Source organism: Cygnus olor, chromosome 1, assembly GCF_009769625.2.
Source record: "Cygnus olor isolate bCygOlo1 chromosome 1, bCygOlo1.pri.v2, whole genome shotgun sequence".
NCBI lineage: Eukaryota > Metazoa > Chordata > Aves > Anseriformes > Anatidae > Cygnus > Cygnus olor.
Genome location: NC_049169.1, coordinates 143,449,067 through 143,475,339, shown reverse-complemented (window position 1 = coordinate 143,475,339; position 26,273 = coordinate 143,449,067). Strand labels below are relative to the sequence as shown.

The following is a 26,273-nucleotide window of genomic DNA, read 5'->3' as shown; positions in this document are numbered from 1 at the left end:
GTTGCCCCACTGTTTTCTTCTTTTTCATGAAACAAGGGGGAAGATAGTTTTGATCTCGTCGTATAACAATAATTGGTACCAGAGAGGGAAGGGATAGGTAGAATGAAGGATGTCCAGGAAAGAACCAGTTCCTCTGGGAACCTGGCAGGTATTTTGAGCTAGAGCTGATAACAGACTTAATCACTTAAAAGCTGAACCCAAGAGAGTCTAACACTTAGATGTCTGACCCCAGCATTGAACCTACAGTCCTGTGCCTTGAGTTCTTTATATAATACATGAGATAATCAGCTAGCTCTGAGTAAAATCCATTTGTACAATAAACTATAAGTTGTCTTCTGTGGTCTTGGCATTGGGTAAGTCATTTTCCCACTATATTCAGGACTTTCTAGAGGTCCCCCTATACCACACTCATTTGATGTAATGCTGTAGAGTGGATGAAGATTCTGCTCACATTTTTCAATTTACTAGGTTCCAATCAATGCTGCAACACAAACGGTTATAGCTGAAGTTGTGTCACAAAATATAAAACAGTTTCAAGACTTGCTTAGGTATGAATTGCAGGTATAGCTGTTAGCAAATGGGATACAACTTGCGTTCAGCAACTGCATTTTTCTGTGGAAAGTACAGGGGACTAGAAGTTTCTGGAACTAGTATTTTGTTTTTCTAATGTGTATTTTAAACAACAGGAAGAAGTCTGAACACAAGTGGTGCAGTTTCCCTCAGGACAGCCAGAAAATACTCTGCTTCAACATCCATGGACTTCCAATCCAGAGTAGAGTTTGGGACCTATACCAGCTCATCTTATCATTAAAGATGTGGCTTAATGCTGCCTTTTTAACAATCACTATTAGTGGGTGGATCTTTTGAAATTTACTTTCCATGCTTTCCTTGCTTTTAACTTGTACCTCAAGGAATTCACTCCATTTCTTGTATGAGGCTCTTCACTAACTTGGCACTCATCCATACTCATAAAAGGCATGTTTTGTATGTGCAGCTCCCATTAAATTCACAGGGAGTAGAAAGACTGTTAAGAAGTGTATTCTGGAGGAGGGGAAATATTAAATATTGATGTGTCTGACTGAATAGCAGCCCCTTAGCTACTGTCTTCCCTCTCCCTGAGTTACCCTGCTTTTGCAGGATTGGAGGGAGACGGTACTATCATAAATAAAAAATGATTTCTGTATCCAGAGCAGGCAGTGAATTAGCAGATTTTAAATAGACCTTTCTTAATTCTATCAGATTGAAACAGCATTATATAAACTATATGATCCCTTGTGCTGATGGAAGAATTTTTAAATAACATTTCTCCCACTCTTACTTGGAAAACTGGATGGCCAGAAGATAATTACCCTATTTCCATCTCTAAGTTATTGCGAGAGGAGGCTCAGCTATTGCAATCTAGTAGAGATCAACACCTCATCAAGCTCAAGAGGCAATTAAACTACTGAAGTCTAAAAAGAACTCAGGCATGAACACTTTTTCAGTGACTTGTATTAATTGTTCCAAAGGTTTTACTCACCTCCTTGAAATTGTCTGATCTGTACACTGGGAAGATCTTTCATGTGGTGGTAATGGGAGCACCATACACATTAAAAGGATGAAAAAGATTCCCTAACTGCCTCTCCTCTAGTGAATGATTTCAAATAATAAACCTGAGACGGTTCAAGGCAAAGTATTTCAACGGCTAAATCAGAGATCAGAGCTGTAGATTGAGTGTTTGCTCTGGCTTTGCTGCAGGAATGCATAAATTCTGCCCTGGTTGCTTCACTATATTCAGAGCTCTACCTTTCCGTGCTGTCTAGGATTATAAAAAGGAAAGGTGTTTGAGAAAGAAAGCATCTGTGCCTTTGGGAGAAAAGTAACTCCTGAAAAACTGAAGACCAAAGTAAAAGCCGATAAAAAATAAAAATCATCTCAAGCAGAAGCAACACTCACAGCCAGGCTCGGTGCTGACAGTAGAAATTTGCAAACAAAGCTATTGAAAACACAAGTTAGACAGTAAAAAGGGCTTTTACACCAAACACAGCTCCTAACACTCTCTACCTCTCCTCTCTGCCTGCTTTTTTTCCTATTTAACTAATGAATATCCATGGCCTTGTGAGCTTTCAAGCCAAGCAGACAAATAGATGGGAAAGAAGCACCTATAAGAGCAATGAGCCATTTCACACAAGTGTGCAGAAAGGCTGACCAGACCCCCAGCTCTAGCCAGGCATTGCATCCATGTCCCTGTTGCATGTAAATACCAGCTGAAAGGCCATAGAGCATGCTTCTACAGCTCCTTCCTCTGGGTGTTCTTATCATACCCACACAGAGTATGGAACATGCTGGGCCATGATGCCTATGCTACAAACCCAAACCATATCCCACACCTTTCCAGCACCCTCCTGCCCTCATTTGTGCGCACATGCCAGCTCCATATCTCACTTTTACTTAAAGAGTCCTGCTTTTCTCCTCATATTTGCCCAACACCTTAGCCTATCTATATGTGGGGAAGAAGAAAATTTCTGCTAGGTGTCAAACACAAATCCCTGGATTATTTGCATTCCCTGCTGTTTGACTATGGCATCCCCAGGACTTGCACTTAGCAACCCTGAACTGGAGCTGTGAGTGCTTGAACCCCTTGCCAGTCATCAAGACTGTCAGGGGGATGTACTAATGGCTAGTAAAAGCTGGGAAATACAAAGATTTTTAAGTTGTTGTATTAGTTATTGCACTCTATCAGTGATTTTATGTGTGGTCTGAGACCAAAACAGTGAGAAGGGTCAGTAATTTGGTATCAGGGAGTCCTTCAGCTCCCAGTCAAGGACAATGGTCCCATAGATAGCATCTTACCTAATTGCAGGATGCAAGATAGACTCCAACTACTGCTAAAAAAGAGAGATTTCTTTGTCCCTGGTAGTAAACTCTAATTACTTCCCAAAGTGCATGACCATTTTGAAGGGCATCATTTAAAAGTCCTTAATAGATAGGTTTTTAATATGGTTTTTGTTCAGCCATAGTTATTTCCATTCAGAGACCACAAAGATTTCAGTGGCCCGTAACTGTACAAGTATAGCCTTTATTGAAGCTAGATGAATGTGAAGGGTGCCACCTGTAAGAGTATTACAGGTTTTAGAGTCACACAGGATTAATTTTGATGCTATGAACACTAAGTCTACTTGGCTCTAAAGATTGAAATAAATAATACAGGCAGTCAGGAATTTCTTGTTGGAATCTCTGTAGAACAACACCCTAATATTTAATCTCTATACAGAGCTTGCTGATATTGCCTTTCAGTTTGGTCATTTTCTTTAAAAAAAAAAAATATATATATATATAAAGGGAAACTATGTATTTCAAATGCATTTTCTTTTGAAATGTCCAATGACCTGTGACAAAACCACACAGAAGACAAAGAATGGCCTGACAGATGGAGTATAAAACTGGTTTTACTTGTACTTGCTCTCCGGTTGGCTGGATTTAGCGAATGAAGGCTTCGTGACATGCATGAGTAATTGGAGCCTACAGCCAAGTTCATTTTGGGTGAGAGTGGGTGGACCTAGCCAGTGTACACTACCAAAGTGCCATTTGTGTGGATGACACCCTTCCTTCCTTCTCTCCTCAAACAAACAACCTCTTCCTTTTGTAAATGCCATGGAGTACCAGGTGTTGGGACAAAAAGGGTTCAGAACTGTACTGTAGATCTATTGCCTGGCATTGTCCTCAGTCTTTTGGGGAGAAACATAGGTAGTTCAAGATATCTGGATAGATAGATTGTTAATTTCAAGAGTGCTTTCTTTTCCTTTCCCCTTCCCAGGTTACTCTCCTCTTTCTCCTGTAGACTGCTCTGCTTCTGGGGCCACATTCATTTTTTTTTTCCCAGGAAGCTGATACTGTGGGGTTTATTCTTAAGTTTTGCAACAATTAATAGCTCCAGGAACAGAAGAGCTAGTGAAGTCTAGTTGCCAAAGAATCTGTGTCTTGTGATTGGATTGTTTCATACCTAATAAACGACGAGCTATGATTAAAGTTCTCAGACACAGTGTTTATAGGTCTGGCATGGATTCTTTAATAAGACTTGAGCATAACCTATATCTTTTCTATCCAGCTACCACCAATAAATGTATGGTAAACTTAATATCTTTGAGACCTATGCTATCTCAGATGAAACAAACTGGTGATTAAAAAATTACTGAGGGACCAGAGAGACAAGGGAGAAGGGAGAGAGACATCAAAAGACATGGATATGCATGCACACAGCGTAAAAAAAAAATCACAGCCATCACCAGCACAGAGATTAAGGCAAAATGTCTATTAACAGCTCATCATACTGAGCTATGCCAGCTATTCTGGCAAGAGATGTCTTTTTCCAATATAATCTCTGTGGGCACATTCGTGCTGTCTGGAAGTGAATCCAGTACAGCCTGGCTGAGAAAACCTTCTGTATGTACAGTAGGCAAGCTCCTGGGCCATGCATTTGCTGAAATTACAAGTAATTTGAATCAGCATAATGATTTTCATTTTAACAGGTGCTGGAGTTTGAGGTTCTGTTCCTACCTGGTCAGCCTATCACTTTTGTGTAAAAGAAAGGTTTCCAATGTCTTTGATCTACAGACCCCCAGACCTCAGATACAAGTCTCCTGATGAAAGGCTTACTTTTCTCAGAACCTTTTGCAGAATCCTTCAAAACAGCCCTCAGGATGCTGAAACCTCAGGATCTAGGAGTACTTCCAAGAAGTAGTTCAGGTGTATGTTTTGGCTTTGTCTTCATCACATTCCTTCCTCAACTCACCATTCACCTCACCGTATTGTTTTCACAGGAAAAAGAGATGGTTGCATGAGCCAGTAAGGTCATACGGTATTGTCCAGGACTGGCCTAATCAACTTAGCTTGACTGCCAAGTTGGAAGCCCATGATAAATGTAAACTCACTCATTTATAAAACCTTCCCATGGAAGCACTGGCATAACAGGAAAAGATAAATTTCTGGTAATTATTTTTGATCTAATGAGGCAAACACTGTATGCCTAAGACCTTTTGTCTTTTGTTGGTTGCTTTTAATAAGCACTGTAGCAATAAATCTTCAGCTCCAATGACAGGCACGAGGTAAAAATATGCACACGAGAATTACCACATTTTTTTCTATGAAACAGTTTCACACGCAAAAGTTCACACTGCTTTTACATGACTTGGAAATCTATGGACATATTGCTTTTACCAGGAATGAATTTATACCCTGTATAACAAGACAATCCAAGGGTTCATTTGTTAGGTTTGTTTGTTTGTATGTTTGTTGGGATGAAACACAGTTTGCAAATTCATTTAACAGGTATTCACAGAAGGAATGTATTGCTTATGTAAGACCATAATTTAACTTTGGAAGGCAGCAATGAAAGTTTATTTGGCTAAATCTCATTAGCTACCGGAAAACTTATCTGGAAATTACTAATCCTCCTTACTTCAAAAAAGAAATTTGATACTAAAATTACCTTGACCATAGGCTATATTTCTACATGTGGAAATTGCAAAAGAGAATAAGGTTACATAGAAGACTGTTCATTAGTGTCTTTACTCACATGAATATTTCTATTGAGATGACTAATGCCAGTTCATACAAAGGTACTTTCATTCACTTGGTTTTGTATCTATTCAGCGGTATCCAGGAGCAGAAATCGAGTAACACAATGACACAAAACAAAGGAACATATTTGGAACAGTGCTTTTGCTTGCTTTGTAAACACAGAATCAAAGAATGGTTAAGGTTGGAGGGGACTTCTGGAGGTCATTTGGTCCAACCCCCACTCTAGCAGGGACACTTCTCTGTTCCCGTTTGTGCCCATTGTCCCTTGTCCTGGCACTGGGCACCATTGGCTGTGTCTCCTCTGCACCCTCCCTTCAGGCACCTTCCCCTGAGCTTTTTCTTCTCCAGGCTGAGCAGTCCCAGCTCTCTCAGCCTTTTCTCATAGGAGAGACACTCCCGTCCCTTCACCATCTTTCTGGTCCCTTGTTGGACTTTCTTTAGTATGTCCAGGTCTCTCTTGTACCGGGGAGCCCAGAACTGGACACAGTACACCAGGTGTAGCTTCACCAGTGCTGAGTGAGGGGAAGGATCACTTCCCTTGGCCTGCTGGTAATACTTTGCCTAATGCAACCCAGAACACCATTGACCTTCTTTGGGGCAAGGGCACATTGCTGACTCATGTTCAACCTGATGTCCACCAAGACACCAAAATCCTTTCCTGCCAAGCTTTCCAGCTGGGTGACCCTAGCATGTCCTGGTGCCTGGGGTTGTTCCTCCCCATGTGCAGGACTCTGTACTTCCCTTCACGGGTTTCCTGTCAGTCCACTTCTCCAGTGTGTCCAGCTCCCTCTGACTGGCAGTGCAGCCCTCTGGTGTATCCACCATTCCTCCCAGTTTTTTGTCATCTGCAAATTTGCTGAGGGTACACTCTGCCCCATCACCCAGACCAGTAATGAAGCTGTTGAACAGGACTGGACCCAGAATTGACCCTTTGGATAATCTGCTCGTTACTGGCTTCCAACTAGGCTTTGTGCCACTGACCATCACCCTCTGGACCTGGCCTTTCAGACAGTTTTCAATCCTTCTGTTTGCTCATATAGCCCACACTTCAACAGCTTATCTATGAGGATGTTACGGGGGACAGTGTCAAAGGCCTTACTGAAGTCAAGAAAACATCCATTGTTCTTGCCTCTTCTACCAAACCAGGCATTTAATTGCAGAAGGTTATCAGATTGGTTAAGCACGGCTTCCTGTTCGTGAATCTGTTCTGACAACTTCTGATGACCTTCTTGTTCTTCATGTGCTTGGAAATGGTTCACAGGATTAGTTGTTCCATTTCTTTCCCACAGATCGAGGTGAGGCATGGCACCAAGCCTGATGGAGTTCAAGAAGCTTTTGGACATTGTTCTCAGACATGTGGTTTGATTTTGGGGCAATCTTGGTCAGAGCCAGGAGTGACTCGATGATCCTTGTGGGTCCCTTCCCACTTGGGGTATTCTGTGACTCTATTCTATGAGGAGTACTGGCCTGAAGTTCCCTTGGTCTTCTGTCTAGCCTTTTTTGAAGACAAGAGTGGCATTTGCCATCCTCCAGTTTTCAGACATCTCTCTCTCAGTCTTCATGATCATTCAAAGATAATTGAAAATGGCCTCACAATGACATCTGCCAGGTTCCTCAGCACTCGTGGGTGCATCCCATGAAGGCCCATGGACTTATGTATGTCCAGTTTGCTTAGATATTCCCTATTCTGATTCTCTTCCACCAAGGGTAATACACAAATGCCTCTAATTAATTTGATATTAGAAGTTAAGGTCTTCTTAACTCTTTTTTTTTTTTTTTTTAATTTTCCCAGAAAGGCAGTCTTCACGAATGATGTTACAATTATGTCATTACAGAGAACAAAGCAGTGAAGCTTGCACAATGAGAGACAGACAGACATCTGGCACTCTGGTTAAATCTTATACACACATATAAAAACACACACATACAGATGTATATATACATAGTCATGGCAAATTTAATGTCAGCAATGTGCAGCAATGCCTTACGTGTTTGAACATAACTGATTAACCTAGACAGTGCACCACAATAGCATGCTTGCTCTGTTTCCCATGCTTAAATCAGCTTGTTCAGAGCTAGCTTGGTTCTCTTCCCATGGCAATCTATCAGGCTGGTCCTGATGAATCATTTGGTCCTGATGAAATCCCCAAACTGAAGCACACAGGCACATCTGTGCACAGGGCCTGGGCTTCCCCGGCTCACATGGCCCTCTGCTGATCGGGCCTTGATGAGCCTGCAACAGGAGGCTCCGTTGTTTGCAGCTGTCTGAGATCCTCCTTCTTAAGACCATGGGCCTTTGTAGCTATGGGCTACATAAACTTAATAATGCTTTTACATTACATTTCCAGAATGGGTGAGTGTGTGTGCTCTCTCTGTCAGTCATCCTACCTGTCTGACACTAGGGCTGGGGAAATTTGTGGAAGAGGAATAACATCAAAGAGGAGTGTGAATTTGTGCACTCCAAATACATTTCAGCTAGATTGTGGCACAGACTCTTCTGACTAGTGCCTTTCCATCAACCTTACAAGTTCTCTAACACCTTTAATGACCTTGTTTACTTTCTGCTTTATTGACAGCTTTAGAGTAGTTGAACACCACTAAGATTTTCTTCCTCAGAGGGAAAAAAAAGATACCAGTAGATAAATCTAGCCTGCAGAGCAGATGTGCTCTCCAGCCTCTTGCAGTCCTGCTTTTCCAGTTACTCAATGTCAGCCCCTTACTGGCACTTCAGCTGATAATTCTCACATTCATGTAACACAGAATCACTATTACTGAGGTGACCTGTAAATCTTTTGCCTGGGGCTTGTGTGAGGAAAGGAGAAGCAGGCCTTTTATATAGCATGCAGCTAAAATGGTTAAAGTCACATCCAACTAGCATCATTGCAAGTAAAGTAGCAGAAGAAAACCAGCTTTGCTCTCCCTAGTATTGCAGTGGCCAGCACAGCCTCCCAGTATAAATCGCAAGAGGGTTACCTTAAGAAAAAGCAGTCCTCAGCGACTACATCAAGTGCATTTTACATGCACATACATCCTCATCCCACTCCAAAACAGGTTTGGTTTTGTTCACTTTCTGGGCCAGTGATATACTGGGGAATAGAGGAACAGAGTTGTGACTGCTCTGTATCATCATGCAAAGATGCCATAGGCCAGGTACTAATTCCAGCATGATCTGGACTGAATCCAGTCCAAAATAAAGCCATTCAAAGCCACTACTTCCCAAATGCTGTAGGGTAGAACTATGCCAATTTAAAATCTCCAAAGGACTTGGGTAAATTATGAAATGTGAAAGAGCAGTGAATGATTAAAGTACTTGCTGACCTAGCCTAATGAAATAGCCTCTTTGATGGGTGATAAAGACCTTTCAGGAGCAGCAGCTTCAACTGCTCACAAGTTTCTACAATTTAGCCACTCTCTGCTATTTCATTCTTACCCAATTACCAGAGAATTTTGCACATGACCTTCTGCACTTTCAGAATAGGCAGTAGTACCTCAAAATCTGTTTCCAGCTTTGAAAAGGTTCAGGGCTGTCTTTGGTTACCTTGGAGGAAAATTGCATCATGGAGAACAAGTCCGTTATGTAGGTAATACAACCAGTCATGGCTACTTGACTTTTATTTTTCTGTCTAGTCCCCAAACCAATTTCAAAACTGGAGCTGGAAGCAACATTTCTGAGCGTCTTTGAGAGTTTTATTTCTATGTTCTAGATGCAAAAAGGACTCTCAGCTTTTACCGAATGAAATCTTGAGACTAATATGATACATAAGGAAACTGATTAACAAAATAGATGGACCGCAAAGATTTTTGACATATGGTTATTTGCTTTTATGTTATAATTCATTCTTTATAAATAACTGATTAAATCATGAAATAATTCACCTATTTTCAGCAAATCTGTATTTAAGTAGTCATTTCCATACTCTGCTTTGACACCTGCTTGTTTGTTTGTTCATATTTGCTGTATGATCAGCCTCCTACTTTGCATGTTTTCAAGGCCTGGGACTGACTCAATTCTGTATTCATACTAAATACTAAAGGAGTTGTGATCCAGTCATATTTGAATTTGTTTATTGCCATCACTATCCAAATATTAAATAATAACTCACTGAAGCAGTTAGCAGGGTTTTTTTTTTTTCTCTCTTGAGATGCTAATGTTAAAAGAATTGCCACCATTCCCAGAACCATGTTCTCTTTTCATTAGTCTTAGGGGAAAAAAACAAATTAATTAATTATAAAAAAAATAACCCCATAAAGTCTCAAACTTCAAACCTTGCCGCCAAAGAAACACTACTACTAGTTACATCTAATACCTTTTTCCATTTTCAGTTTTCTTCCTCACTATGATCTGTTGTTAAAAGTAGAGTTAATTTTAAAACAAACAAACAAACTTTATATTTCAAACTTTTTTTTTCTTTTGTAAAAAAATATTTCTGTATTTTTACATGGATGAATGCATTTTTTTTTTAAATTTTTTATTATTTTTTCCCCCAGATTTATCTAGGTCTTTGTATAACTGTACTGTTGTGCCTGTGCAGTACAATAGTGTCACTCCACAGAATAATCTGTAGATTTCCTAGAGGATAAAAGTTCCAGAATAATTCCTCCCAGGTATGTAACACTAGCTGTGGGATGCAGCCAGGCTGGGAGAGAGGTCATAATGTGCAACTCAGTCTTACTTTCTTGGCTACATTCAGCCTTAATTAGAGTACAAATTTACCAGAGATGATAGCAGTGTGGTGGGAACGGCTTTTTTTTTTTTAATTATTATTATCTTTTAATATTTATTTTTATTTTTGCATTGTTTCAGTGCTTTGCAACTCATTTTCTACTCTCACACCCAGCAGGTCTCTCTGCCTGGATCTCACTACCCAGGGTTCATTTCTGTTTGCCATATTGTCAAACGACATCTCTTGCAGAAACATGACTGGGACAGAAACACATGATCTTCCTTATGTTACACATGGCAGAACAGTCTCCCTCATGTAGCGTCATGTTGAAATGTACATATGATGGCAGACCTTTTTTCCCTGATTATGAAACAACAGCTGGGAAATCGAACAGTTCTGGTTGTGTCAGGCATGAAAGTATGTTGCAGGGGTGCTGTTAATTTTAAGTTTTTCACCAGTTGTTCACATAGATACAACTGTTCCTTCATATTTTTAATTATTAAGAAAGACTTTTTTTTTTTTTTAAAAAAAAAAAGACCATTCTTATAGACTGTGGTTTAGTGCAAATCAAATGCTGTCATAAAGCATTTTAAGAACTAAAGATGAAAACTGCAATCTAGGAGACAGGGTTTATTGCTTGCACACTAGCCCAGAGAGGATTGCCATTAGCTGAGGTCATGCTGTCAGCCTGGCAAAGATAATGACTTAAGGCAGAAGGATGCCTGCTTCATGTTGCACAGCACACTCATAAGAGTCAGCACCTAAGAGAGTATCATCCCTCAGTCTTTCTCTTGGCACAGTTAGCAGCCGCTGCATACCAAGACCTCTGCTACCGGTGCCAGTTCTTGCCACAAGGTTGTGACTGTGACCAGCTGTATCTTGAAATAAGCATCTCTGCTGCTGTCTATTGTGTGGATGGAGAACTTTATAGCTTTTATAATACACATGCCTATAGTTATAGTTGACATAAGAGGGATTTAAGCACACTCTCCTGCAGCCTATGTTAAGTTAGACATGCTCTGGTTCACTCGGGGAATGACAAGGACACAGCTGGCCCTGGTGCCATGCATGACAAAAAGCTTGTCCTTTAGACAGCACAGTCAAGTTGCCTCCCATGAGGTTCAAGTCTCCTCCGTCACGAACTTCCACGGAGCACATTCTGCTCCCTTACTCTCCTTTTCCCATCTTCACGGACTGCAGCCAGTCTCAACATGCTTCTGCAGCAAAATTAGCCTGATGCTGAGTGTGGTGCCAAACAAGGTGCCTTACGCAGGCAGCCTGATAGAGTCGTGGATTGTGCAGCTGAGCTTCGGGCAAGGCAATTAAAAACGTCTCGCCTATCCCTAAACGTACGTGGAACAGGAGCTGTGCATGTGGATACCATTATTCAAAATTCTGTCTGAAAACAAAGTGAGTCTGAGCTGCCGGGCTCACCTCATAAAATGGATGCAGTCATACTCCTGTAATAGTCTCTAGCTTTCATTGCAGCACTGCTCAGCTACAGCTTTTTGATGGCCAAATTTACTCCTGGTATAAAACTGCATTACTATGAGAGTGATTGCTCTGCAGATAAATTCAGCCCTAGATTGTGGTTTAGATGATTTTTATTTTTATACCCTTTTCTCCACATAGATATAAGCCGTGGAATAAACATGCAAGTAAAGTATTTCAAATACAAATCAGAGGAACAAAAGCCAAGAGGAAAGGAGTGGCTTTATACTAACAGCACCGGGGTTAGGAGTTAGGAAATTTGATTCTCAAGGCTTCCTGAGTAAAGTCACTGCCTCTCTGCACTACAGGGTGATATTCTTCATCATCGTGAACAGCATCTTACTGCGCTTATCCTTCAAAGACTTACATATCTGCTCAACTTTTCACACTTTTTACCCTCATAATAAGGAGGGGGTACACTCTCATTAAATGGGTGGGTTTTTGCTTCACAGAGGTCATAGTTCCTTTGGTGCAAACAGCTGCATTTTCTACATTGAAAATAAATAATTGAAATTAATTCAAGAACACTTGTTCTTGCAGTCTTCTCCTGCAGGAGATGAACCTGAGAAAGAATATCCCTTAGTAACTGTTTGAAGGTCATAGCACTGAGTGGGGAGACTGGCTTTTTGTCAGATTTCTTTTCAGATTAAGTGTATTTTATTGAGAGAAGAATGTATTTTGACACATGAGAAAGGTGCAAGGCCTTCAGGTGTAAGTTGAAGGGAAATGTGGGACTGTTTTAGGGTAGTTTAAATCTCATTATCCTAACCAGAGGCAACTTAATATTAACTATTTCTTCGGGAAAGCAAATGCACACTGCTCTACGTGCACCATAGATGAGAGATGTGTGGAGACAGGACAAGAATATGAGGAGACATGAAGCTTTCAAAATGCACTGAAGGAAACAGAGTGACACACAGCTGGGGCATGCTTGCGTACGTCCAGGTCTGTCGGCGACCACCAGGTCACCCACAAAGCTGCAAAGCCAACCCACACGGGGACACCATGAGGGACCCGTGCGGTCCCCTCGCCTTCCCCACGGCACCACGGCGCACGCGCCATGACGGCCGTTGGCCGCCACAGCGGGGGAAGGGGAAGGCGGGCGCGGGGGGCGCCGCTGCGCCTGCGCGGGCGGTTCCCGGGCAGCCGGGCCGAGCCGAGCCGAGCCGAGCGGAGCCGAGCCCGGCCGAGCAGGCTGCGTGCCGCCGGGCATGGTGAGCAAGGGGCCGCTGCTGCGCCTGCTGACCGCCATCAACCGCAGGAAGATGAAGCTGCTCACTGGGGCTCGCTCTCGTCGCATACGTCGCCTGTGAGTGAGCGGGCGGGCGGGGGTCGCCCTTTGTCCGCCGCGGAGCTGAGGGGAGGCGGCGGGGTTGTTCCGCGGACGGGCGTCGCGTCCTGTGCCCCCGGGGTGAGTGGGGGCTTGGTCGGTGGCTGGCTGGCTGCAGAGGCCGAGGAGAGGCGCAGAAGGTGCTCGGGAAAGGGCTGGAGGAAGCGTTGACAGGGCTGTGGGTGGCTGGGGTTGCGAGGCGTGAGTCAGGCTTTCGGCTCTGTCGCCCTTCGTCCGGATTCATTCCGTTGCGTTCTTCGCGTGCAGCGTATTTGGGGCTGGCCTGTTGTGTTTTCAGACGTTTCTGATGGTTTTGTGTAGGCAGCGCGTTGTGGGAAGGGAGCTCTGAAGCCTTGTCAGCGTGGCTGGAGCCAAAGAGCTCGCCTGATGCTCCGAAACACGTGTAGGTGAGCGAGCTTTGGAGGTGGGTGCCTGCGAGGTGTGTGTATAGAACCCCCTCTGCACATTTGGGAGCATGGAGAGATATAACTTAAGCATTGTGGAAGAAAGCTGCTGTTTCTACCCCAAAGACGCGGGACAGGAATTCCCTTTGCTGCCATATGTTGCCGTGTTTGCCAGACCTCATTATTTACTTACTGCTATAATTGTTGCAATTATATGCCAGACCCGACTGTTAGGACAGTTTGTCCAAGCGACTTCAGGTTCCCTGCATACTAAAGCCGGAACGGCTCAGTGCCTGTTCTTATTTTGAAAGGGTTTGATATCTTGCCAGAAATGAAACTTAATATGAAAACAAAGTTACTAGGCTGCTCTGAAAATACCGGGGATCAGTGGCAATTGGCATGGCCCCTGGGACCTGGCCAGTGATGAGATTTGTGAACGGTAACAGTGTTTGCTTTCTGGGTAAAAGCTAGCCTTAAGGAAGGGAAACACTGCCATTTGATTTTTGCTGTAAGTCACCGAAGTCTTCCCAGTGCACATTTCTGGTGATTCTTTGGGGTTAAAAATCAGGAGAGGGACTGCAGATCGGTGTGGCAAAGGGTAGCCTAAAAAGGGAGTAGATTGGTGACTGACTGGAATCTGCTTTTGCAAATCTACCATGTAGTTGCTGTGCTTTTCCATCTTTTAACTAGCAGTGTAGTAAAATCATTAGTTACGGCTGTGGTGCCTTCAGCATAGTATGTTATGCTGGCAGAGATGCCACTGATCTAATAGATTGTAGAGAGACTATTTTCTGTTATCTTTTCTGTGGGAACGACTGGGATCCCAGCCCCCTATCCTGACAGTGTACTCCTTGCAATGTTACTGGAATCATCACTGTTCTCTGCATGCTGTCAGATAACGTGAGGCTAAATTAGCATAGAATTTGAGAAAACTGAGCTTGTGGTGTAGGTGTATGTGCTGGCACTTAGTACATTCCTTCTTTCTCAAGTGCTCTCCAAATGACTAAGTGTTTTCAGGCTGTGCACATCCTTCCAATGAATTTCCATTCAGTGTTAGCGCATGGGGACTCAGATTTGGAGCACATTATGTTTCAGGGAATGAAATACTTGGAAGTACCTTAATTTTTTATGAACTAGGAGGTAGGAGTTTTCTGATAGTGTCGTTTTGTTAGTTTGTGTATGAAAACCTGGGAGAGTGTTTGGAGAGTGTATTTGGAAGAGTGCCTTATTTCACATAAAGCTTCTGCCTTTGAATGCAAATTGTTAGAAATGTGCTTGAAGAACTTCTTCATGGGAGTTAGCAAATGATGGGAAGAGCTTATTACAGGCAGTTGAAAGGCTCTCAGCTCTCTCACTGTCAAGAGTCACTGTTCTTGGTAGTTTCACAGCTCATGGTGTTGGATGCCTGGGCTGGCTTAGGTATTCCTGCTCCACATCTCTCACTTCACACCAGTCTCCTCCACGTATAAGGGCTTAAAACTCCTGTCCTGTGCATCAAGTAAAGGAACCGGTCTGGGTAATGTCACCTGGCAGTGTCGCTTTCCCTTTTAGGTTATAACCAGCTCCCAGTGGGCATTCAGACAGATGTTTTGGCCCAGCTGAGAGGTGGTGCAGTGGGGAAATGGGGAGCTGGGAGCAGTGGTAGACAGCGTTGCCATCACACACCTTGCAGGTTCTACAACTAGTGTGTAATATAAGGAGTTTAGTTAAATTTGGTTAAAGTACTACCTTGATGTGAGGTGCACAGTCAGGCCGATGTTACCTTGGACTCTTACGGACTGCAGTGATTTCTCTAATGCCACTTACAGCAAGAAGGGTCTTTGCTTTCCATCTGGGTTTGAATTAGTCATGTTTGATGTCTCATTTTTGTAAGTCTAATTTCTGTTAATTTAAAAAATCATTGTTCATTTGAAACAGCCTGCGCTACACAGTTTTTGTCTATAAATAAAAACAGAACCCAAATGAAGCATTTCTATGCAGCAGGCAGTAAAAAGTTGTAGCTTAAGCAAATGTTCTCTGGCAAAACTGAAGTGAACAGAGTTTAACTAACACTGCCGTTACTTTACCTCATCTGTAGGCCCTTAGTGAAAGAGGTGATTTTTGTTCCCCATCACACAAGTGATAAATCTGGAGATCCTGCAGCTACTGAGCTGTCTGAATCACTCTGTAATCTGGTAGAATGCTGCTCTTTTTTTTATTTATTTCAGAATTAACTTATTTGAATCACTTGCACTGCTGTCTCCTCCTGTGAACATTGTGTTGCTATACTGTGCTAGATGTAATAGGGGGCCTTGCCCAAAGGTTGAATTGTCTTTACCCTTTTAAAGGAACAAAGTTTTATTGGTACATCTTTGCTCCTATTTGATCCCCTGCAAGGTACTGCAGGAGTGCTAGTGCCAACTGAGGGGGGATGTGGATGGTGGCCCCAGAATGAATCCTTTCAGTCACAGGCTGCACTTGCATCATCTTGAAGCCATTGTGAAACCACAGCTTAAGAACATGAGGTAATTATAAATGCAAGTGAAATGGATTTAATTGATTTTTATTGTCCATAGCAAGAGAAATGTACACATCATAAAACAGCAAGCAATTAACAAGGTACTGGAAAAATATCCAGTGTAACCACTGAGCAATTTATTTACATGCAGACTGAATTTAAAAATAAAATAAAAAGGCCCACCTTTTTGTGGGTTGGTAAGTCAATACATAGGTACCTTAAATTCATTTCCTTGGAAGTTTTGAATGTTCATTCAGCTTTATACAGGCATGCCGAGGTGCTTCAGTGAGGCTGTCTTTATAGAATTAGACCCTTATTTAATTGTTGGATGTAGACTCTGAAATCATATAGCCAGGATATAAAGACCAGAGCTTGTCAATCTACGTGGTTTGCTTTTTTCTTGACGCTACTCTAAATAGTCCACTGATGTCTTGGTATAACAAGGGAGTTGCATGTTCTTGCTGAAAATAAAGGAAGAGCTCTATTTCTGTTGAAGTAGAGCAGGTTTTCTTTGCTCGTTTGTAGATCAAATAGTTCTCTGGAAGTATGTCAGTAGCCTTGTTCATTTTTCAAGAGAAAAAAAATGAATAGTAGGGTGTTGTCAAGAGATCTGAGATTAAGACCTCGCTACTTTTATAAAATAAATCAAAGAGCAGCTACTAAAACAACTTAAAAACAAAATGTCAAAATATTGTGAGTAACGTACATCTTGCGGTGTAGTAGCTTGACTTCTCCCAGCATTGCGGGCTTTCACGATTGTTACGCTTTGTTTTATAAGGTTAGCCATTTGTTTTTGTCAGATTTCCATCAGCTAGAAAGAGTGTAACATCCCCTTCTTGGAATATCAAGGGATGGGGAAGCTTATCGGTTTATATCTTACTGGGCTCTTGCGTGCTGGATGTATAGCATTTGTGCAAAATGAGGTTTAAATACCACTTAATGTTGTATTCTGATAAGCTTTTACTTTCACTTCCCGTGATAGGAGAATAGCTATGAATTTGGTCCTGTTTTACCGCTTCTGGCGAGCTGTCTGAAAGTTATTTAGCGCTGCTTTTGAGAATAGCAGGAGCCATTCTTCTTCCCGCGACTGTTTTACAGCAAGGCAGCAGGATTGACAGGCCAGGGATGATTCAGGAGTGGTCTGATGTGACATCAGGCTCGCCTGCTTTTTGTGTCAGCATGCCACGGATTCTTCACCAAAAGAAAACAAACCATAAACATTTGCTTTCTGACTTTATGTCCTGCAGAGCAGCCTTTCAACTGTGGGTTTATGCAAATCAGGTTACTGTCTTCAGCAGCTTCCAGTTCCCTGCTCGTCAGGCTTCCAGCTAGCTGTAGCCGTGTACCTTACGAAAATGTATTTGTGGTCCAGTAGCAATTTTGAGTTTAAGTCAGGAATAGACGGATTTCTATTCTGCTTTGCTAGCCATGATGGTTTTAGTGTAGGGTGTGGGTTTTTTTTGTTTTGTTTTTGTTTTTGCTATGTCAGAGAAACTTACCCGTACAGTTCCCCGCATATCTCCATTTAGTATTTGTCTTTATGTGGCACATGCAGGAGTGATGCTGTCGTTGTTCTACACCAGGACAAACACTCTTAGGGCTTTCATCTTCTTTCCTTTCTGCGTTTTTCAAAGGGAAAGTGTTTCCCTGTCATTTGTATTGCTTATCTTTTCTGGTAGGTTGGTTGACCAAAGCAGAATTTGGTTCGTAAGTTGAGGTAAGCTGACACAGTGACCCCCACCTCTCCTTCCATAGGGGAGAACAGAAGTTGAAAACCACCAATTTAAGCTAAACTCCACTTTGGTCAATCAGCCTTTAAGAAAGAAAATGAGCAATGTAGAAGAGAAGGGCAAGCATTTCCCCTTTGCAGAAATTCTTGGAGGGAAAGCAGATGTTCCAATTATTTGAAACTGCCTTCCAAGTTGCTAAAATGCACTAAATACATACGCACGTATTTATATTAGATGTGCTGTAATTTCTTTTATTTAAGCGTATTTCAGGTGTATAAAACACTTACTCCTAGATCTGCCAAGCTTTACCAAGGAAGTCAGTGTTCCTACTCAGGTGCATTTCAAAAAAAAATATTGCCACAACTTTAAGAAGCATTTCTTCAAATTCAAAAGTGTATCAGGTAGAATGTTTAGTGCCTGCCTGTTGTGGGAACTGAAAGCTAACCTTTATCCTTTCTGCTGATTTTGCTTTTTGTTTTACTTTTAACCTGCAGTTAAAAAGCGTTGCTTTAAAGGAAACGGAAAAACTGTTTTTCTCAAAAGAAATTTTGTGCATTTGAATTGTGTATATCAGATTTATCTGGAGGCAAATGTCATTTCATAGGGATTTTTTTTTTTTTTTTGAGCAGCAGCTTCTGCTTGAGGAAAGACAGGTTTTCAGTTCTTTCTCTAGTTTTACATGAAAAGGGGGCACAGGAGCACTAGCAGCTTAGATCACTGAAATTTCATATTGTCAAAACAATCCTGACCTTATTCAGAATGTAATTATGGCACCCAGTCAGGGTGAAAAGTCCTTCTTTCTCAGGTGAAAGTCCTCCTGTTGGCTCCCTTGGGAATTCCTACCTTCTGTAGGCAACCAACATATTTGTAAAACACTTTTTTTTTTTTTTCAGTAACTTCAGATCTGGGAAAGTTTTGTGGTGTTCAGGTACACTCAAATGTATGTAGTGATTGAAATGGAAGATCCTGATTGAAACTTAATAACTGTGATGAGCTCTTTGGGATGAAAAACATGCGTACATTCTGTTGGTTCTGTAGCTGCTGTAAATACTGGGTGTTTCCGTTGGTAGTAACTAATTTCTGAATAGGATTGCCTTGTTTGTGGCAGAGCACAGAGGACAGACAAAAATGGATGAGTAGTGGTAAAGAACGATGTGCTAGAGAGAAAAGATAGAAAAGAGTAGAAACATTGAACAGAGAACTGGAAAAAAAGGGGAGGGGGGAAGCAGAAGAGCTGGAAAGAATTTGCCAATGGAAAAATGAAGACCTCTGTTCAGCCTTTAAATGATGGTGCGAACTGAAATGTTGCCATCAATAAAATATGCATTAATAGTTAGCTCTCCATCCAGTGTGAAGCTCAATTAAGTCTTGTGAAGAAAGAAAATTTGCATAATGTTGAATCTGAAAGCTGTAGGAGTGTATCAGCTTGCCAAAGCTGAAGTATTCCTCCTTAAGAAGAGGTTCAAAAACGTTGTCCTGTGTTGCTTGTCTTTCACTAGGGGCTGAGTAGCTGAGGAGTGGCATAGAATGATGTTATCCAAGCTGAAGGTAAAGCCCCTGAAGAGCAGCACACTCTATCCTGATGTCTTGGGAACTTCCCGTATGGGGAAAGCTGAAGTTCTTATCTGCTGTCTTTGATCTGGGGCAGGAACTTTGATGTTGGACAAGACCTTGGTTCAGGAAATCTAATGCAAAGAACTACTTGCCATACAGAAATCTGTATCAACATAAGAGATTTAAAAAAAAATCTGCAACTCTAGTATTTTTTTTAGATTCAAACTATTATACATTCCCTAAAAGCATAATCCTAAATTTCACTCAGGTGACATTTCCTAATACAAAACTGTGATTAGTAATTGTGTGGTGTTATATCTACTAATATTGCAACATATTCTCATCAATATGATACTTTCCTACAGCAAACTAAGAAACGACTGGAATTAACAGTTAGGATATGACTGCAATTTATTTTTTTTTTACTGTTACAGAATCTAGGCTATAAAATGCAGTTCAAAATACATTAGCCAAATAATTATATCCTTTATATCGTTCCATATGTAACTGAGATCTGCAAATAATTGAGTTTTTTTTTTCAAAGCATCTGCAACAATCAACGTTTCATGAGCTCCCTGTGCATACTTCTCCATTCTGTCTAGTGTTCCTTTATAAAGAAAAAGCTTGTTTCTACCAGGAGACCAAAGCTGCTCAGCAACTATGGAGAGTGATTTAAGAAAAAATCCTGTTTTTAACGTCATTGCATCTCTCTGAAATAAATTTGGCTGAAGCAATTCACTCTGGACATTCAAAGGTTAGGATTTTGCTCTAGAAATTCAGGTAACAACTGTGTATCAATTCATAGTGTTCCCACATGTTGATTCTGTTGATTGCAGAATCCGTTTGTAACCAAAATCCTCTTGTACTCTCCTATTCTGTGGAACAGAGGATGTAAGGAGGGTAATTCAGGGAAAATTCTCGTGTTTTCAGCTAAATCTACTTGGGCAAAAGCTCATATAAAAGTTTCTTTAGCTAAGTGTCTTGAAAATGCAAACAACGTAACCATTGTGAAGAAAATGGGTTTAAAAGGGTTGCATGTGTTGTTGCTCATAGTGCAAGTGGATCTTTGTAGGCATTATGGCTCTTGCTTTTAAATACATTTATTTTAAAATGCACATGATCCTGAAATAAAACTGTCACTAGTAATTTAAGATTATGAGTGTTAATTACTGTTGGTGCCTTGTGATAGACTATGACTTGATTTTAATGTCATTTAAAGAGACCCAGAGAAGAAGGATCATCATCCTGGGGTAAAGGCACAAATTTCCTTTGAGATTTTTTCCTACCTTCAGATTGTGTTAGTGTTACTCTTCTGGCTCTTCAGCCTGTTGTGGATGAGTTAAGGCATGCAGAGTCCTCAGGGTAGTAATCTGTGTTTTATTAAAATGTATACAGTAAGTATTGCTGCAATTGACAGACTCAAAGGACAATCAAATTATAACATGCATCCTGTTCCCGTATTCTCGGGATCAAAAAGAATGACTTCTGCCAGCTGTAAAAAACAACTGGTTAGAGCCAAAAGGCTATGATAGGCAGGGAAGTGTCCATTTAGTATTGGATGCTGTACACAAATTGCTTGGCTTTTCTGTTGTACTTTTTTGTGCCTGAATTACTAGTTTTTTTTTGTTTTTTTTTTTTTTTTTTTTTAATTCAAGCCAACCCTGACTGCATAACGTATCTGAAGAATGGCTCTTGAAATGTTCCTTTGGTGAAAGCAGCCCAATCTTTGCACTGCTCTGCATCCAATGTAGGTTCAGAAATGGTCTTCTGTAGGAAAACTAAACAAATTGTTAAGTTTCCAGGAATATGCTTGTACACAGTAAGAAGAAAGCCATTCTTTATTCATCTGTAACTGGCTGCCTTTTGTTTAAGGTAGTTTCAAGAAGTCTTGGAGATATGCAACAGTTTTGCCGTAAGGCTATGCTTGCCAAATAGTTGCAGCTTTATCTATCAGGGGCAGGAGGAGAATAAAGGAGGCTGGGGGGGGACCATGAGTGATTAATGTTTAATATTTAAATCTGGTTGACCTCTTTAGTAACAATACTGTGATTAGGGCTTTAAAACACAAATCCTGTTTTCCTAAAACTATAGCTCTTTATCACATCCAAGTCATGGCATTCTCCTCTGGAAGCTGTCACTTAAAAGTGTAATATCTATGGGGGTGATTAATGCCTCCAACGTATTTTTAATTTTCATGGTACGTGTAATTAATCCTTGCAAAACCCCTACAATAAAAGTGATTGTTGTTATTTTATGGAAGGGAAGCAGAGGGGAAAAAATGTTTCAGCTCAGATGGAATCAAAATAGGACTGCACCTTCCTCCTACAGGCCATTAAATGAGGCTTTCCTGCATCTCTGAGCAATACAAATACTTGGATCTCTTGCTTAATGGCTGCTTATTATTGCCTTAATCAGTTGTTGGGCGAGGTTTAAAAACGGACTTTTGAGAGAATAAGGCTTTTTTCTTCTCTCTTGTAACCAAGCAATTAAGACACTGATTACAAGTCATGCACCTGTCTGTCTAGTCCAGTGAATCGTGAATTCGTCACTGTCAGAGTTTCAGAGGGTGACAGGAAGGCTGTGAATGCTCTCTGGCTGGATGAATGGGAAGTTCTTCACAGAGCGCATGGCTGTTGAGGGAGAGGATCTCTACGGCTCGAGAATTGGCATCTGTTATCCTGGATAAGTACGTCCTGAATTAAAAGATTTAGCTTTAGATTTTTCTTGTTGTGTTGTGGTGGTGTTGGTTCATTTTTGTTTTGTTTTAGACTGGCTTTTACACTGAAGTGCTCAGTTACATTAGAATTTGCTCAGATTGGGTCCATTAGGAGTCTGATGCTTCTGAAAGCTGGGTTTGTGCGTATTGTCTGATTCATGACCTGGTATGGAAGCATTTTTAACCATCCACATCTGCAGCTTTTGGTGCCTGAACTTGGTTGGTGTGGGTGTTATGGTGCCTTTGATGATTTTTGTCTCAGATTTCGGCTTGTAATTCTGCATCATTCTGCTTGTGGATTTGGGCCCCGTAGCCTTAATATGTTTTCATCATTCGGAATATGTTCCTTGCTGAATGTCAGACCTGCCTTGGAGTAACCTTTAGGGCAAGGAAGTGACAAGTCCAGGAAATCCTCTGTAAGCCATAATCATACTGCAGGTTCTGCAGTTGTAGAAGACCGATATATAAACAGCTGTGATGTGCATTTAAAAAAATAAATAAACCCATGCTGCAAAACCATACCTGTGATCTCTTCAAACTTGACATAAGCTAGGTGTGAACACCCAGCAGCGAAAGAAAATCTCTGTAGAGCCGTACATTCAGAACACTTTGTGAGGACAGTAGGTCCACGCAAACTTCTGTGGCAGCTCTGTGCGTGAGAGATGCTTTAGTGTCCTTCGGATCCTTCTGTGCGGGATTTCCTCTATGTGGTTCATTTTGTATTTTTTCCTTTTTTTTCAGTGTTAAAACTTCCAGGAAGTTTGACTATTTTTGTAAGAAGGTCACTTAGTCCTACAGAGTTGTGATATCAAGCATAGTATTTTTGGAAATCGATGGATGCTTTTCTGAGTTCCCATTCCCTGCTGTGGAAACTGAGTATGCACAGCTAACGCGTTTTCTTTAGGAATCCAATTTCTTGTATGTATTGTAGCTGCACAGTCTTTTTTGCTGCAACAAAACCAGCAGGATGGTATTTGTGGTGCAGCTGGTGACTTTTTTTTGTCAATTCCTGCCTCACCAACTAAGCCCAGATGTTTCCTGACATTGCATAAACAATACCTTACATTACTTGTATGGGTTTTGGTAGCCCAGAAAAATAACCGACTGTAAGTATATCTGAGTGATGTGTAGCTTGAGAATTCTGTACCTATAGTTGATGATCATCATGATCATCATTCACTATAAAAAAAAAAAAAGCTTTGCCTTTAATATTATCACGAATAATTCTAAAATCCTAGCCACACAGTAAATAACCTGAATTTACCATTAGTGCTCAAAACTGTCTCTTTTCCCACTGAGAATTTACTCTAATTAATGTAAAATCCACGGTGCTTTTTATTTCAGCTGAATTGTATTGATCATCTATTCCAATATAAAGCTTCCTTCTCTCTTCCCCAAAGAAGATAGGGGGTTTATGATACCACCACTGATATCATAGTGCCCTCCTATAGTTTGATGGTCAAGAATTCATTTGAATTTTTCTTTGAATGACTCGGCAGCACTTGGCAGTTTAACGCAGTCCAGTAGCTTTGCCATCCCATGAAGGGTGGAACAGTAACTGCATTATTGAATTCTCACTTGTGTCCTCCCCTATTCCTCTTTCCCAAGCATATTTCGTTCCTTCTGTTGCCCAGAAAATGCCTGTGACTGTAGCTGCACTTTTGTTCTCGTCTCTGTAACGCCTCTTTGCTTGAGATCACTAAATAATAACCATGAAAGTGTATCTGCAAGGCCACAATCTAGGCAAAGTACTTCACTGAGCTGCTACTTGAGGCCTGAAGCACAGCTTGCAAAAACTGAGGTCACTTCAGAAGCTTTCCATATGTATGTTAATACCATAACTGCATGTGGGCTGCAACAATTGTGAAATGATTTTCTGAAGATATTCGGGGTATATTTTCTGTGTTGTTTATTGTTGCAGAGTCCCTTATGTAACTGTCCCACGTTAACCTTATTTGTGTTGACATTCTGAAGTTGGCAGCTCTGTAGCCTGCTTTATAGCTTCTCTCTCTCTCTCTTCCTTTTTTTTCTTTTTTCCCCACTTTAAGCTACATCTGTGTCCTAGTTGAAAGTGAAAAGGAAAATCTGTGTTCTGATAGTCTTCGTTTAATCGCTTAAACCCTGAATAGTTTCAGAAGATGTTTTCTAGTAGGGAGTAGATTCAGCAAATGAATCTTTTCATGAACACGGAGAAACAGCTGATACTTGTTTGCTGTATCATTTCATATAGTGATTTGTCTGTCTTAAAACATTTCCATACAAAATATGTAATAAATGAGCATTGCTGCTCAGTGAGGCATTTGGTTATGTTGCTTAGGTGCTGTTTGAGTTTGCATCATTACTATATATTTATTGAAAATGAGAGAGAGCATACAAATTAGCACTTGCAACTACTTTTAGTGCAGGACTGTTATGCCAACCCTTTGAACTGGTTCAGCTATTGCCTGTAGCAGCCAGTCCTTTTATCCTTGTCATTCTGCAGTTTCCAATTCTTCTTGTTCAGGGCTATGGGACTTCTTTCTTGCTGTTGCCGGTCTTTCAATATATGTAATAAACATGTCTAGAACTCATTTTTAATGTGTGCAGTGACAAATTAGAGAATTCTTGTGTATTTTGTTTACTTAATATAGTGTGGGGATAACAGTCAGGTAAGTGTATCTGCTGATTTGTTGGCCAGACAGTTCCAGGTGTGCACTGGAATAGACAAGTCCTCTTTAATTAAATTGTTCTATTTTCCTTCTTTGTAGTCTCATGTAATCATTAGAATTCCTCCTATACTCCTAAACTGTGTTCTGGTCACTTGGTTTGCTATGCCATGTACGTAACTTACTTAGATGATGTGGTGAACACACTTAATAGTGTTTTAAATTCCTTCTGACGATGATGGAAAAAATTACCTTATACTCTTACATGACACTAATGTTCTCCCTCTTCTTATTTTCCAGCTGTGTGGGGAAACTTTGTCAATATGAGGTAAAGTCTATTTATTTTTGTATTTAATATACTTACCTGAAATAAAACGGGTACCATTCCCATCAACATGCATCACTTTGTCAAGCAGGGAGAAAACAGAAGAGCGGCTCACGCTGTTGTTGGATGGTTGCTAAGCAGCTGATGCCATTTCTTAAATACAGGGTGTTCAGTCTCAGAAAGGGGTGCAGTGCATGTCTGCTGAAAACCTCATCGAGGGTCTTCTCACATTTCAACATCTTCCTTTGCATGAGATCATCTTGTGAACTGGGAGATGTTTTCAGGCAAGTTGAAGAGCATAGCTGGGCACGTAGGCTGGGATTCTGCTTGCTTTCGTCATAGACCTGACCGATATATTGGTGACAATACAGACTTAAGCATGGAAAAGTAGCAGGTCACCCACTGTTTACCATAATTCTGTGCCTAGAATTGGAAATAAAGTTTTGAGGAGTTTCTCCCCTCCATAATTAATTGGGAGAGAAGCTGGTGGTTTAACTGCTGAAAAGCAAAAAATCCTGTGCTGTGTCCCCCAGAATTTATGCCCTTAAAAATAGGAAGGCATAACATACAAATGCAAATCATGCAGATTTCACAGTACTGCTGTTTGAATGCAAGTGTCCTCTGGAAAAGAAGGTGAAGAGGATATGAGGACACTGTGTTCCCCACAACAAAGTTTTGTGCATAGGGGACAAAATATTTCAACGTGTTGTTCCGCTATTAAAAGGCTTAGTTATTCTGTTACTGTGCTTAGCAGCACAGAATAAAGGAATTTTGAGGCAAATTAAGAAAATTGTTCAATTTCCTGTGGACTCGGCTTTACCCAGGAAAGCTTGCTGTGGGATCTGTTCTTGTCCCAGGCTGTCAACTTTACTTTTCTTGCAGTTTCCCACCCTTGCTACGAGAAGTGTTCAGCTGTTAGCCGAACAGCTGCTGAGCTACTGTGGCTTGCAGATGGAGATATCATTTAGATTACCATGTTATCTCATGATCACCCAACTATGGCAGCTTAGCAGCTGTTAGGTGAGCAGCTGAGCATTTCTGAAGGAAGGACAAAACCTCAGTGGGCTGAGGAGGACAGGCTGTCATGGGATCCAGAGTGTTGGTTCCCTGACAAGCTGTCCTTAGTAATCCTGCAGGTATCCGCATCTACCTTCTTATTTGAGAAGTCCCTTACAGAAAAATTTCCGAAGATCTAATGTTGGGACTCAGTCAATAACATTGTCTTTGTTAGGGGGGAAAAGCTCATTAAAAACTAAACTAGAGTGCCAATACTTAAGCTACAGGATTTCTGAATAAACAATACTGGGTACCTTTTTTTTTTTTTTTCTTGGGAAAACATATGAAGCAGTCACATGAAT

General features: G+C 41.1%; 1 protein-coding gene across 1 annotated transcript in view; it reads left to right on the top strand.

Annotated features, from left to right (window-relative positions):
* Nucleotides 1-12,910: 12,910 nt before the first annotated feature.
* Nucleotides 12,911-26,273, top strand: part of UXS1 (UDP-glucuronate decarboxylase 1) — a 57,889-nt gene continuing 44,526 nt past the window's right edge. Inside the window, 3 exon segments of the mRNA XM_040536707.1 lie at nucleotides 12,911-12,991; nucleotides 12,993-13,023; nucleotides 24,891-24,918. Coding sequence (XP_040392641.1) covers nucleotides 12,926-12,991; nucleotides 12,993-13,023; nucleotides 24,891-24,918 — 125 coding nt within the window. The 5' untranslated portion in view covers nucleotides 12,911-12,925.